The sequence below is a fragment of the Nerophis ophidion genome, linkage group LG17 (assembly GCF_033978795.1).
Source record: "Nerophis ophidion isolate RoL-2023_Sa linkage group LG17, RoL_Noph_v1.0, whole genome shotgun sequence".
NCBI lineage: Eukaryota > Metazoa > Chordata > Actinopteri > Syngnathiformes > Syngnathidae > Nerophis > Nerophis ophidion.
In genome coordinates, this window is record NC_084627.1 from 37,670,701 (window position 1) to 37,683,741 (window position 13,041).

General features: G+C 41.0%; 1 protein-coding gene across 1 annotated transcript in view; it reads left to right on the top strand.

Annotated features, from left to right (window-relative positions):
- The window catches only part of shroom3 (shroom family member 3), a 214,179-nt gene that overhangs the window by 149,671 nt on the left and 51,467 nt on the right, over positions 1-13,041 (top strand). Inside the window, 7 exon segments of the mRNA XM_061876895.1 lie at positions 1,881-1,927; positions 2,031-2,424; positions 2,426-2,479; positions 5,970-6,011; positions 6,013-6,216; positions 12,130-12,488; positions 12,491-12,591. Coding sequence (XP_061732879.1) covers positions 1,881-1,927; positions 2,031-2,424; positions 2,426-2,479; positions 5,970-6,011; positions 6,013-6,216; positions 12,130-12,488; positions 12,491-12,591 — 1,201 coding nt within the window.

A 13,041-nucleotide genomic window follows, 5' to 3' on the forward strand; every position in this document is an offset into this window, starting at 1 on the left:
CTCTACAACCTGTCTTCACGTCCGCTTTTCCTCCATACAGACAGCGTGCTGGCCAAGTCACATAATATATGCGGCTATTACACACACACAAGTGAATGCAAGCATACTTGGTCAACAGCCATACAGGTCACACTGAGGGTGGCTGTATAAACAACTTTAACACTGTTACAAATATGCGCCACACTGTGAACCCACACCAAACAAGAATGACAAACACATTTCGGGAGAACATCCGCACTGTAACACAATATAAACACAACAGAACAAATACCCGGAACCACTTGCAGCACCAACTTTTTTTCGGGACGATAAAATATATACTCCCCGCTACTCCCACCTCAACCCCGCCCATCTCAACCTCCTCATGCCCTCTCAGGGAGAGCATGTCCCAAATTCCAAGCAGCTGTTTTGAGGCATGTTTAAAAAAAATAATGCACTTTGTGACTTCAATAATAAATATGGCAGTGCCATGTTGGCATTTTTATCCATAACTTGAGTTGATTTATTTTGGAAAACCTTGTTACATTGTTTAATGTAGGGGTGCCCACACTTTTTCTGCAGGCGAGCTACTTTTCAATTGACCAACTCGAGGGGATCTACCTCATTTATATATATCATTTATATTTATTTATTTATGAAAGAGACATTTTTGTAAACAAGTTAAATGTGTTTAATGATAATACAAGCATGTGTAACACATATAGATGTCTTTCTTTCACGAAGACAAGAATATAAGTTGGTGTATTACCTGATTCTAATGACTTGCATTGATTGGAATCAGACAGTAATGATGATAACGCCCACATTTTCAAATGGAGGAGAAAAAAAGTTGTCCTTTCTGTACAATACCACATGAAAGTGGTTGGTTTTTGGCATCTAATTCATCCAGCTTCCATACACTTTACAAGAAAAACATTGGCGGCAAATTCCGTAGCTTGCTTGATTGACATTCACGGCACCCGAGGGTCTTGTGAGATGACGCTGGCTGCTGCCAGTTCATTATTATGAAAAAATGACAGAGAGGAAGGCGAGAAACACTTTTTATTTCAACAGACTTTCGCGCCGTCCCTTCCGTCAAAACTCTAAAGGCCGACTGCACATTTCCTATCTTCACAATAAAAGCCCTGCTTCATGCTGCCTGCGCTAACAAAATAAGAGTCTCGGAAAGCTGGCGTGCACAAGTGATGTGCACGCCAGCTTTCTGAGGGATCACTTGTGCACGCCAGTTTTCCGAGACTCTGTATTTAGTTAGCGCAGGCAGCATGAAGCAGGGCTTTTATTGTGAAGATAGGAAATGTGCAGTCGGCCTTTAGAGTTTTGACGGAAGGTACGGCGCGAGAGTCTGTTGAAATAAAAAGTGTTTCTCGCCTTCCACTCAGTCATTTTTAATAATAATGATCTTGCAGCAGCCAGCGTCATCTCACAAGACCCTCCGGTACCGTGAATGTCATTTAAGTGACGTCTTGGTGAAGATTGATGATCACTAATTTTTAGGTCTATTTTTTTTAAAAGCCTGGCTCGAGATCGACTGACACACCCCCCGCGGTCGACTGGTAGCTCGCGATCGACGTAATGGGCACCCCTGGTTTAATGCATCCAGCGGGGCATCACAACAAAATTAGGCATAATCATGTGTTAATTCAACGACTGTGTATATCGGTATCGGTTGATATCAGTGTCGGTAATTAAGAGTTGGACAATATTGGAATATCGGCAAAAAAGCCATTATCGGACATCTCTAATAATTTGTATTTTCTTTTTTTTGTTGTTGCATGTTTATATGAAGAAAACAATCGGAACTAAAGATGACATTGCAATGTACAATGTAATATTTGACATTGTTTGATAAAACATGCCATTTAACCCAATGTTCCAATTAGGTCCCTGCAGAAAAGTCCCTGGCATCACTCCAGTGGCCCTGTGGCAGGTAAGATGGGGGCTCCTTCTTTGTCATGATTGATGACTTTAAAACCAAAAGCAAAACCCAGATCTGCAATTTATTCACTCCGATAACTATTTCGTCATTTCAGCGAAAGGCTCGTACATGACAGAGGACAGAGAGCTGCATACAGTCATAGAAAAGAGCCCAGAAAGCAGCCCCACCACAAAGCCCAGGCAGGGCTTTCCCCCACCAGGTGCACCTTCTGGACCCCCCACAGGGCCTTTGAGCGCGGATCCCCAGTTGGGACGCCTCGTTGTGCCCGCAGGAGTTTCCCTTATACCCCAAGTGGAGTCACACTATGCACAGATACCCGGTTCAAGCCCCACGTCACCCACATCTGGAGTTTACAGCGTTCTGGCCAAAGACAGCAACCGAAAGGAAGGTCTGCATAATGTCAGAGGACAGGAAGAAGAAGCCACAGAGAATTGGAGGTAAGGAATGCAAAAATCAAACAAAAATGGAGACCAATTCCATGCTATGTCCCTGTGCCCTTACACCCCCTTCTTCAACAGCTGCTGGAACACATATCAAAATACAGTGGGGCAAAAAAAGTATTTAGTCAGCCACCGATTGTGCAAGTTCTCCCACTTAAAATGATGACAGAGGTCTGTAATTTTCATCATAGGTACACTTCAACTGTGAGAGACAGAATGTGAAAAAAAATCCAGGAATTCACATAGCAGGAAATTTAAATAATTTATTTGTAAATTATGGTGGAAAATAAGTATTTGGTCAACCATTCAAAACTCTCACTGATGGAAGGAGGTTTTGGCTCAAAATCTCACGATACACGGCCCCATTCATTCTTTCCTTAACACGGATCAATCGTCCTGTCCCCTTAGCAGAAAAACAGCCCCAAAGCATGATGTTTCCACCCCCATGCTTCACAGTAGGTATGGTGTTCTTAGGATGCAACTCAGTATTCTTCTTCCTCTAAACATGACGAGTTGAGTTTATTCCAAAAAGTTCTATTTTGGTGTCATCTGACCACATGACCACAATCCTCTGCTGTATCATCCATGTATCCATTTTGGTATAAACTGTTTGGAGGAAGAAGAATACTGAGTTGCATCCCAAGAACACCACACCTACTGTGAAGCGCGGGGGTGGAAACATCATACTTTTGGGCTGTTTTTCTGCTAAGGGGACAGGACGATTGATCCGTGTTAAGGAAAGAATGAATGGGGCCATGTATTGTGAGATTTTGAGCCAAAACCTCCTTCCATCAGTGAGAGCTTTGAATGGTTGACCAAATACTTATTTTCCACCATAATTTACTAGTAAATTCTTTAAAATTCCTACAATGTGAATTCCTGGATTTTTTTTTCACATTCTGTCTCTCACAGTTGAAATGTACCTATGATGAAAATTACAGACCTCTGTCATCATTTTAAGTGTGAGAACTTGCACAATCGGTGGCTGACTAAATACTTTTTTGCCCTACTGTACACTGTATTTTCCGGACTATAAGGCGCACTTAAAATACTCTTTTCCCCCTCAAAACTCGACAGTGTGCCTTAAAGCCCATTGTGCCTAATGTAAGGAATAATTCTGGTTTTGCTTACCGACCTAGAAGCTTTTTTATTTGGTACATGGTGTAATGATAAGTGTGACTAGTAGATGGCAGTCAAACATACATGTAGACTGCAATATGACTGAAGTAAACAACACCAACGTTTTATACATTCCATTGGAAATATAGAAAATTACACACAGCGCTCAAAAATCGATCAAAATGTTTTAGTACGACTTTGGCAAGCTATGAAGCCGCACTGTTTGATGGATTGTACTGTGCTTCAACATACGAGTATTATTATGGTATGTGTGTGTATAAAGTAAGACATATCATCTGGCGTTTTGTTTCACAATATTAGGCAAGAGCAACTTTTCTTACCTTCTGGTACCTGCTGATCTCTATTTGGGATGTGCATAAGTCCTGAAAATTTGCACACATCCGCGTTCGTAGTCGATAAGCTTCTTCTTTTTCTCTATCTTCTTGTCATGGGGTATTCAACCTCTGCTGTTGCCATTTTTAATATAAAGTAGTGTAAAGTTCTTACTTGTATCTGCCATTAAAGCGCTAAAACATACCGGTGTAGTGAGTTTGCATTATTCACCCAAGTAACTTTATATAGTAGAGAGTTCTGGTCGGACGATTTTTCACGGGACACATTTCTGGCGGATGAGGAGATGCTTCTCCGTTATTGATTTAAGTAAAGTCTGAATGTCATTAAAACAGTCGTCCTTGCACGCTACACCGCTACAACAAATATGATGGGGAGAAGACTCTGCGGAAGGTGAGCCACGTAAATAAGACCGCCCACAAAACGGCACATCCGGAAGCGACTGTCAGAAAGCGGCTTGACGATGATCTGTAAAACATAATCCATGCAACATTTACAACCATTACAAAGACAAGATATTTCATGTTCAAACTGGGAAACCTATTTTTTTTGCAAATAATCATTAACTTGGCGGCAACATATTTCAAAAAAGTTGGCACAGGGGCATTTTTACCACTGTGTTACATGGCCTCTCCTTTTAACAAAACTGTGTGAACATTTGGGTAATGAGAAGACCAATTTTGAAGCTTTTCAGGTGGAATTCTTTCCCATTCTTGCTTGATGTACAGCTTAATTTGTTCAACAGTCTGGGGTCCCCGTTGTGGTATTTTAGGCTTCATAATGCCCCACAGATTTTCAATGGGAGACAGGTCTGGACTACAGGCAGGCCGGTCTAGTACCCGCACTCTTTTACTACGAAGCCACGCTGTTGTAACACATGCCTTGGCATTGTCTTGCTGAAATAAGCAGAGGCGTCCATGATAACATTGCTTGGATGGCAACACATGTTGCTCCACAATCTGTATGTACCTTTCAGCAATAATGGTGCCTTCACAGATGTGTAAGTTACCCATGCCTTGGGCATTAATACACCCCCATACCATCACAGATGCTGGCTTTTGAACTTTGCGCCGATAAAAATCCGGATGGTTATTTTCCTCTTTGGTCCGGAGGACACGACGTCCACAGTTTCTAAAAACTATTTGAAATGTGGACTCGTCAAACGACAGAACCCTTTTCCACTTTGCATCAGTCCATCTTAGATGAGCTTGGGCCCAGTGAAGCGGTGGCGTTTCTGGGTGTTGTTGATGAATGGCTTTCGCTTTGCATAACTTGCAGTTACAGATGTGGCGACCAACTAGAGTTACTGACAGTGGTTTTCTGAAGTGTTCTTCAGCCCATGTGGTGATATCTTTTACGCACTGATGTCAGTTTTTAATGCATTAACGCCTGAGGGATCGAAGGTCATGGACCAATGTTGGCTTTTGGCCTTGCAGTGATTTCTCCAGATTCTCTGAACCTTTTGATGATATTACAGACCGTAGATGGTGAAATTCCTAAATTCTTTGCAATAGCTTATTGAGAAATGTTGTTCTTAAACAATTTGCTCATCCATTTCTTCACACAGTGGTGACCCTCGCCCCATCCTTGTTTGTGAATGACTAAGCATTTCATGGAAGCTGCTTTTATACCCAATCATGGCACCCACCTGTTCCCAATTAGCCTGTTCACCTGTGGGATGTTCTAAATAAGTGTTTGATGAGCATTCCTCAACTTTCTCAGTCTTTTTTGCCACTTATGCAAGCTTTTTTTAAACTTGTTGCAGGCATCAATTTCCAAATGAGCTCATATTTGCAAAAAAACAACATAGCTTACCAGTTTGAACGTTAAGTATCTTGTCTTTGCAGTCTTTTCAATTGAATATAGGTTAAAAAGGATTTGCAAATCATTGTATTTTGTTTTTATTTAACATTTACACAACGTGCCGACTTCAATGGTTTTGGGTTTTTTGTTCTACCTCGAGGCAGCTGCTACTAATGCTGCAATGAGGTTGAGGTTCATATCATCTGGTTGCCATGGAAAGATGGAAGTGTAAAAACACCTGCAATTCATGTTGTACATGCTTTGATTCTAATTTAATTAACGGATTGACCCTAATCTACTCTTGTCCCCCTGACTCTCAGCAACCAGCAGGAGGACAATCATTTTGGCACAACAGCCCCCTTCATGCAGCAGGAGGTCTGAGAGCCAACTGGGGTCTTCCTCCTCTCACAGTCCCCACCGCCTACAAGGTCACTCTAATCAAGGACCCCTGAACCAAATGTCGCAGCCACAAGATTTCTTCAGCTCTCAAACTCATTCGCCTCCTGTTCTTGGGGCCCAGACCTGCCAAGAGTGGAGGGACCCCTACACACCGGTGCAGTCCGAGGGGTCACGCGAGCAGGTAAAGTGGTAGAAAAAATTACGAGTTTATTAATATTGAAACCCCTCAATCATCCCCCTTTAAAGGAACATTACTCTAAAAAAATGTAACAGTACAAATGGCCCTCAGATTTCCAATGAGTTGCGTTCTTTAAAACGCATTGTAAATCGGATTGTACCAATGGTGGGCCGTGAGTTTCCCACCTAGGCCTTCAGCGATGTCCTGTGTCCAATTATTACCTCTAAAAATACCATCATTTATGTCACCACATGACCATTGCTGGAGAAATACTATACAGGAGGGGTCACCAACCTTTTTGAAACAAGAGCTACTTCTTGGGTACTGATTAATGAGAAGGGCTACCAGTTTGATACACACTTAAATAAATTGCCCGAAATAGCCAATTTGTTTAATTTATCTTTAATAAATAAATCTATATATATATATATATATATATATATGTATATATATATATATATATATATATATATATATATATATACAAAAATGGGTATTTCTGTCATTCCGTCACACATTTTTTTTTCCTTTTACGGAAGTTTTTTGTAGGGAATAAATGATTAAAAAAACACTTAATTGAACTTTTTAAAAGAGGTGAAAACACGAAAAAAAATGAAAATTACATTTTGAAATATAGTTTATCTTCAATTTCGACTCTTTAAAATTCAAAATTCAACCGAAAAAAATGAAGAGAAAAACTAGCTAATTCGAAATTTTAAAAGAATTTATGGAACATCATTAGTATTTTTTCTGACTAAGAATTAATTTGTGAAATATTTCTCAAACTTATAGGTTAAAATCCCAATTTCTGGCAAATCTAGAAAATCTGTAAATCATATTAAGACAAGCTTATTTCTAAAGAATCTTATTTGAATTGTGATTTTAAGGAGATTTTCCAGAACAAAAATTTTAAATACAATTCAAAAGACTTTGAAATAAGATTTATATATGATTCTACAGATTTTCTAGATTTGCCAGAATAATTTTGGGGAATTTTAATCATAATAAGTTTGAAGAAATATTTCACAAATATTCTTTGTCGAAAAAACAGAAGCTAAAATCCATCCATCCATCCATTTTCTACCGCTTATTCCCTTTTGGGGTCGCGAGGGGCGCTGGCGCCTATCTCAGCTACAATCGGGCGGAAGGCGGGGTACACCCTGGACAAGTCGCCACCTCATCGCAGGGCCAGAAGCTAAAATGAAGAATTAAATTAAAATATATTTATTATTCTTTACAATAAAAAAAAAAATACTTGAACATTGATTTAAATTGTCAAGAAAGAAGAGGAAGGAATTTAAAAGGTAAAAAGGTATATGTGTTTAAAAATCCTAAAATCATCTTTAAGGTTGTATTTTTTCTCTAAAATTGTCTTTCTGAAAGTTATAAAAATCAAAGTAAAAAAATTTAAAAAAAATTATTTAAACAAGTGAAGACCAAGTCTTTAAAATATTTTCTTGGATTTTCAAATTCTATTTGAGCTTTGTCTCTCTTAGAATTAAAAATGTCGAGCAAAGCGAAACCAGCTTGCTAGTAAATAAATACAATTTAAAAAATAGAGGCAGCTCACTGGTAAGTGCTGCTAGTTGAGCTATTTTTAGAACAGGCCAGCGCGCTACTCATCTGGTCCTTACGGGCTACCTGCTGCCCGCAGGCACTGCGTTGGTGACCCCTGCTATAAAGAAACACATTTACTGTGCATTGAATCTTATCAACAGTGTACAAAACAGGTTATTTTCTGGCGCATTTAAAAGTCAATAAAACCGCATAAGCATCTAAAACATATCCTATGTAGTACATTCAAAGTTAAAATTGCAAAAAAACATATTAAAAGTGAAAAAATAAAGAAACTAAATATCTCAACTCACAATTTGTGGAAATTCGAGCTTCTGACGTTGGCCGATATCGTCTCACAATGTGTAGTTTCTCTTTAAATATCCTTCTTGAAAATGGTCTTGCAAATGTATGTGTTGTGATCTCTAATCATAAAAGATGCAAACGAGGCGTGTTGGCTGAGTTCGTAAAGTTTACTCCAGAGCGTGCTCATCAAAAACGTCCCGCTGCCGGGGCTACTGTGGCATGCTGGGTAATGGAGTTCTTATGTTACCTCGCTCATAGCAACACTATATATCTGCCTTAGGCCAGCTAGAAGGCCTTACTGACAACCACTCATGATCTGATTGGCTATTGCAACTGTCTATCAACTGTATGTCCCCGTTCACTTACAGTTCACGGACGTCCGCATTGTTGATTCTGAAGGCCCCGGGCAGATTTGGTACAGCATGGCAACATAAGCTAGCTGAATTCTGATTGGATAAAAACTGTACAACCTAAAAACAACAGGAGCATAATATGACATAAAGAGAATATGAATACTTTTAGATATTTAGGGGAAGTAAATTCCATTCATCCATTTTCTACCGCTTGTCCCTTTCGGGGTCGCGGGGGGTGCTGGAGCCTATCTCAGCTGCATTCGGGCGGAAGGCAGAGTACACCCTGGACAAGTCGCCAACTGATCGCATTATTATTAGTTATTAGCATAAAAAAATCAGTTTTTTTTTTCTAATTACATTAAGTCATTATATTATCTATATTTATTTTTGCTATTCTATTCATTTTTTGTCGACAATATTTTTTGGGCCAACAAAACCTCACCTGCAGGGCAGGACACAAATGGCCCCCGGAGCCACACCTTGAAGGAGTGTCCCCTCTCTCTATCACTCCTTCAGTTTTAAGGTCCTTTTCCTAAGTCGGGGGTCGGCAGCCCGCGGATCTGGGGGCCGCATGCGCCTCCTTAGCGCCGCCCTACTTGCTTTTTGGAGCTTTTTCAAAAATATATTAAAAATGGAAAAAGATGAGGGGAGAAAAACATTTTTGTTGTTTTAATATGGTTTCTGTAGGAGGACAAACATGACACAAACCTCCCTAATTGTTATAAACCACATTGTTTATATTAAACATGCTTCACTGATTAAAGTATTTTGCGAGCGCCGTTTTGTCCTACTAATTTTGGCGGTCCTTGAACTCACCAGTTTGTTTACATGTATAACTTTCTCCGACTTTCTAAGACGTGTATTATGCCACTTCTTTTACTGTCTCATTTTGTCCTTCCAACTTATAACATTGTGCATGAATGCACAAAGGTGAGTTGTGTTGATGTTATTGACTTGTGTGGAGTGCTAATCAGACATATTTGGTCACTGCATGACTGCAAGCTAATCGATGCTAACATGCTATTTAGGCTAGCTGTATGTACATATTGCATCATTATGCCTCTTTTGTAGCTATATTTGAGCTCATTTAGTTTCCTTTAAGTACTCATAATTCAATTTATATCTCCTGACACACTATCTGTATGTAATATGGCTTTTAATTTTTTGCGGCTCCAGACGGATTTATTTTTGTATTTTTGGTCCAATATGGCTCTTTCAGCATTTTGGGTTGCCGACCCCTGGCCTAAGTAGTAGTTAGAGTGTCCGCCCTGTGATCGGTAGGTTGTGAGTCATAGAGAGACTATATAAATGGGACCCATTACCTCCCTGCTTGGCACTCAGCATCAAGGATTGGAATTGGGGGTTGAATCACCAAAAATTATTCTAGGGCGTGGCCACCGCTGCTACTCACTGCTCCCCTCACCTCCCAGGGGGTGAGCAAGGGTGATGGGTCAAATGCAGAGGACAAATTAGTGTGTTTGTAACAATCATTGGTACTTTAAAGGCCTACTGAAATGAGATGTTCTTATTCAAACGGGGATAGCAGGTCCATTCTATGTGTCATAATTGATCATTTCGCCATATTGCCATATTTTTGCTGAAAGGATTTAGTAGAGAACATCGACGATAAAGTTCGCAACTTTTGGTCGCTAATAAAAAAGCCTTGCCTTTACCGGAAGTAGCAGACGACGTGCGCGTGATGTCACGGGTTGTAGGGCTCCCCACATCCTCACATTGTTTATAATCATAGTCAATAGCAGCAAGAGCGATTCGGACCGAGAAAGCGACAATTTTCCCATTAATTTGAGCGAGGATGAAAGATTCATGGATGAGGAAAGTTAGAGTGAAGCACTAGAAGAAGAAAAAAGGCGACGGCAGTGGGAGCAATTCTGGTGTTATTAGACACATTTACTAGGATAATTCTGGAAAATCCCTTATCTGCTTATTGTGTTACTAGTGTTTTAGTGAGATTATACGGTCATACCTGAAAGCCGGAGGGATGTGGCCACGGGTGTGGTGACCGCCAGTGTCTCTGGGAGAAGCCACATTTCTCGCGACGAGGCGAAGCGAAGGCAGCCGTTGGGGCCGGGCTGAGATGTTTTTTTCCCCCCCTCCTCCACGGTGGAAGTGTCTCACGTTCGGGGGCGGCTGGTCGGAGGAGGCAAGAGAGTCCGCAGCTGCCTCTTTGACGCAAGCTCTCCGCTCATGTCTGCGGTAAGAGCCGACTTAATACCACCATTTTGTCACCGAAACCTGCCGGTGGTAGGGAACCATGTTTGCTTGACCACTCTGTTCCATAGTAAAGCTTCAGCGTCATCTTTCGGTAATGTAAACAAGGCAACTGTTGTGAACCGAGAGTCAGATCTTCACATGTTTATTTTTCCATCTTTGTTTCATTCTCTTCTGACCCACTTACTTCCTGTTTAGTCCGTTACCATGGTTACACATTGATTTCACCTGCTCCTCGTTTTCTACACACACCTGGTTCTCCTTGATTTCTCCCTATATAAGCTTTCCTCTTTTCTTTGTTCAGTCTGGGTCCATAAATATGCTTTGAGCAACAAGTATTGACTTACTTCACGTACGTATATTCTCGCTAGCTTTTCACTCTAAGCCTTTGTTTTATTCTAGCTCTCACGCCGATGAATTGTTTTTTCCTTTTTGTGTGCCTTCGTGCCAGTCTTAGTTTTTCTGGTTTCTATTCCTAGCTTTTATGCTAGCGCCCTTGGTTTATTTTGTCTGTTAGCTCCAGTCTTTTTGTTCGTAGCCTGCTTTTGTTAAGTTTAATAAATAATTTAAACTTACCTTAGGGAGGTTGTGGCGCAGTGGGAGAGTGGCCGTGCGCAACCCGAGGGTCCCTGGTTCAAATCCACCTAGTACCAACCTCGTCACGTCCGTTGTGTCCTGAGCAAGACACTTCACCCTTGCTCCTGATGGCTGCTGGTTGGCGCCTTGCATGGCAGCTCCCTCCATCAGTGTGTGAATGGGTAAATGTGGAAGTAGTGTCAAAGCGCTTTGAGTACCTTGAAGGTAGAAAAGCGCTATACAAGTACAACACATTTATTTATTTATTTACCATTGCTGTGTACTTGTCGATGCATCCACGGAGGGACAAACCCGGCATTACTATGCCAACCGGTCCTTACAGAAACAAGGAAACACCGGCTGTGTTTGTGTTGCTAAAGTCTTAAAGGCGGCCGCAATACCCCGCTTCCCACCTACATCTTTCTTCTTTGACGTCTCCATTATTAATTGAACAAATTGCAAAAGATTCAGCAACACCGATGTCCACAATACTGTGTAATTATGCGATTAAAACAGACGACATATAGCTTGCAACTATGCTGGAACAAAATGTCCGTGACAATCCGTGACATCACGTGCACGCGTCATCGTACTGCAACGTTTTCAACAGGATACTTTGCGGGAAATTTCAAATTGCAATTAAGTGAAATAAACCGGCCGTATTGGCATGTGTTGCAATGTTAATATTTCATCATTGATATATAAACTATCAGACTGCGTGGGTCGGTAGTAGTGGTTTCAGTAGGCCTTTAACTTTTATTCAACAAGATATTTTTATATATTTTGGCCACTGTATCTGTAATTCGTTGGCGTTCCACTAGATGGAGCTCCTACCGCAGTTAAAAAAACACTGTTAAGAGATGATATCCTCTACTCTCCAGTAAGTCTCACCTTCCATATTTTCCTCAATCACAGAACAACAGACCAATATGAAGTTCATCAGGAGCCATTGACTAACACCAGAGTGGCCCAGGGACAAGTGGCGCCGTCCCCTTCACTACTCCAACCTCAGCATCAGCACCCCTCCTCCTCCTCCCAGACACCTTCTCGTCACTACAGCGACTCTGCGGTTATTCATTACCAACACAGGGATCAAAGCGAGCAGCAAAGAGACAAAGAGCACCCACTGACCCGTCTGGAGAACGCCCTCGTGGAGGTCCAACAAAGCACCGGCCCTGGCTGTGTCGTCTCCGCCGGTAGCCATGACAACGGCACATCGGGTGACGGCATCCAGGGGCCCTCTCGAATCTCTCGGTGCTGGAGAGGGTCAGCCGCTTTGAGCACCGCGAGCGTGCAGGAAAGCAACGCAGCTATAGCATCACTCATGGCCACAAGACCTCTCATTGGGTCAGTATAAACCAGGGGTCACCAAGGCGGTGCCCGCGGGCACCAGGTAGCCCGTAAGGACCAGATGAGTCACCCGCTGGCCTGTTCTAAAATAGCTTAAATAGCAGCACTTACCAGTGAGCTGCCTCTATTTTTTTAATTTGATTTATTTACTAGCAAGCTGGTCTCGCTTTGCTCGACATTTTTAATTCTAAGAGAGACAAAACTCAAATAGAATTTGAAAATCCAAGAAAAAATTTTAAAGACTTGGTCTTCACTTGTTTAAATTAATTAATTTATTTTTTTACTTTGCTTCTTATAACTTTCAGAAAGACAATTTTAGAGAAAAAATACAACCTTAGAAATGATTTTAGGATTTTTAAACACATATACCTTTCTACCTTTTAAATTCCTTCCTCTTCTTTTCTGACAATTTAATCAATGTTCAAGTTTTTTTTTTATTATTGTACA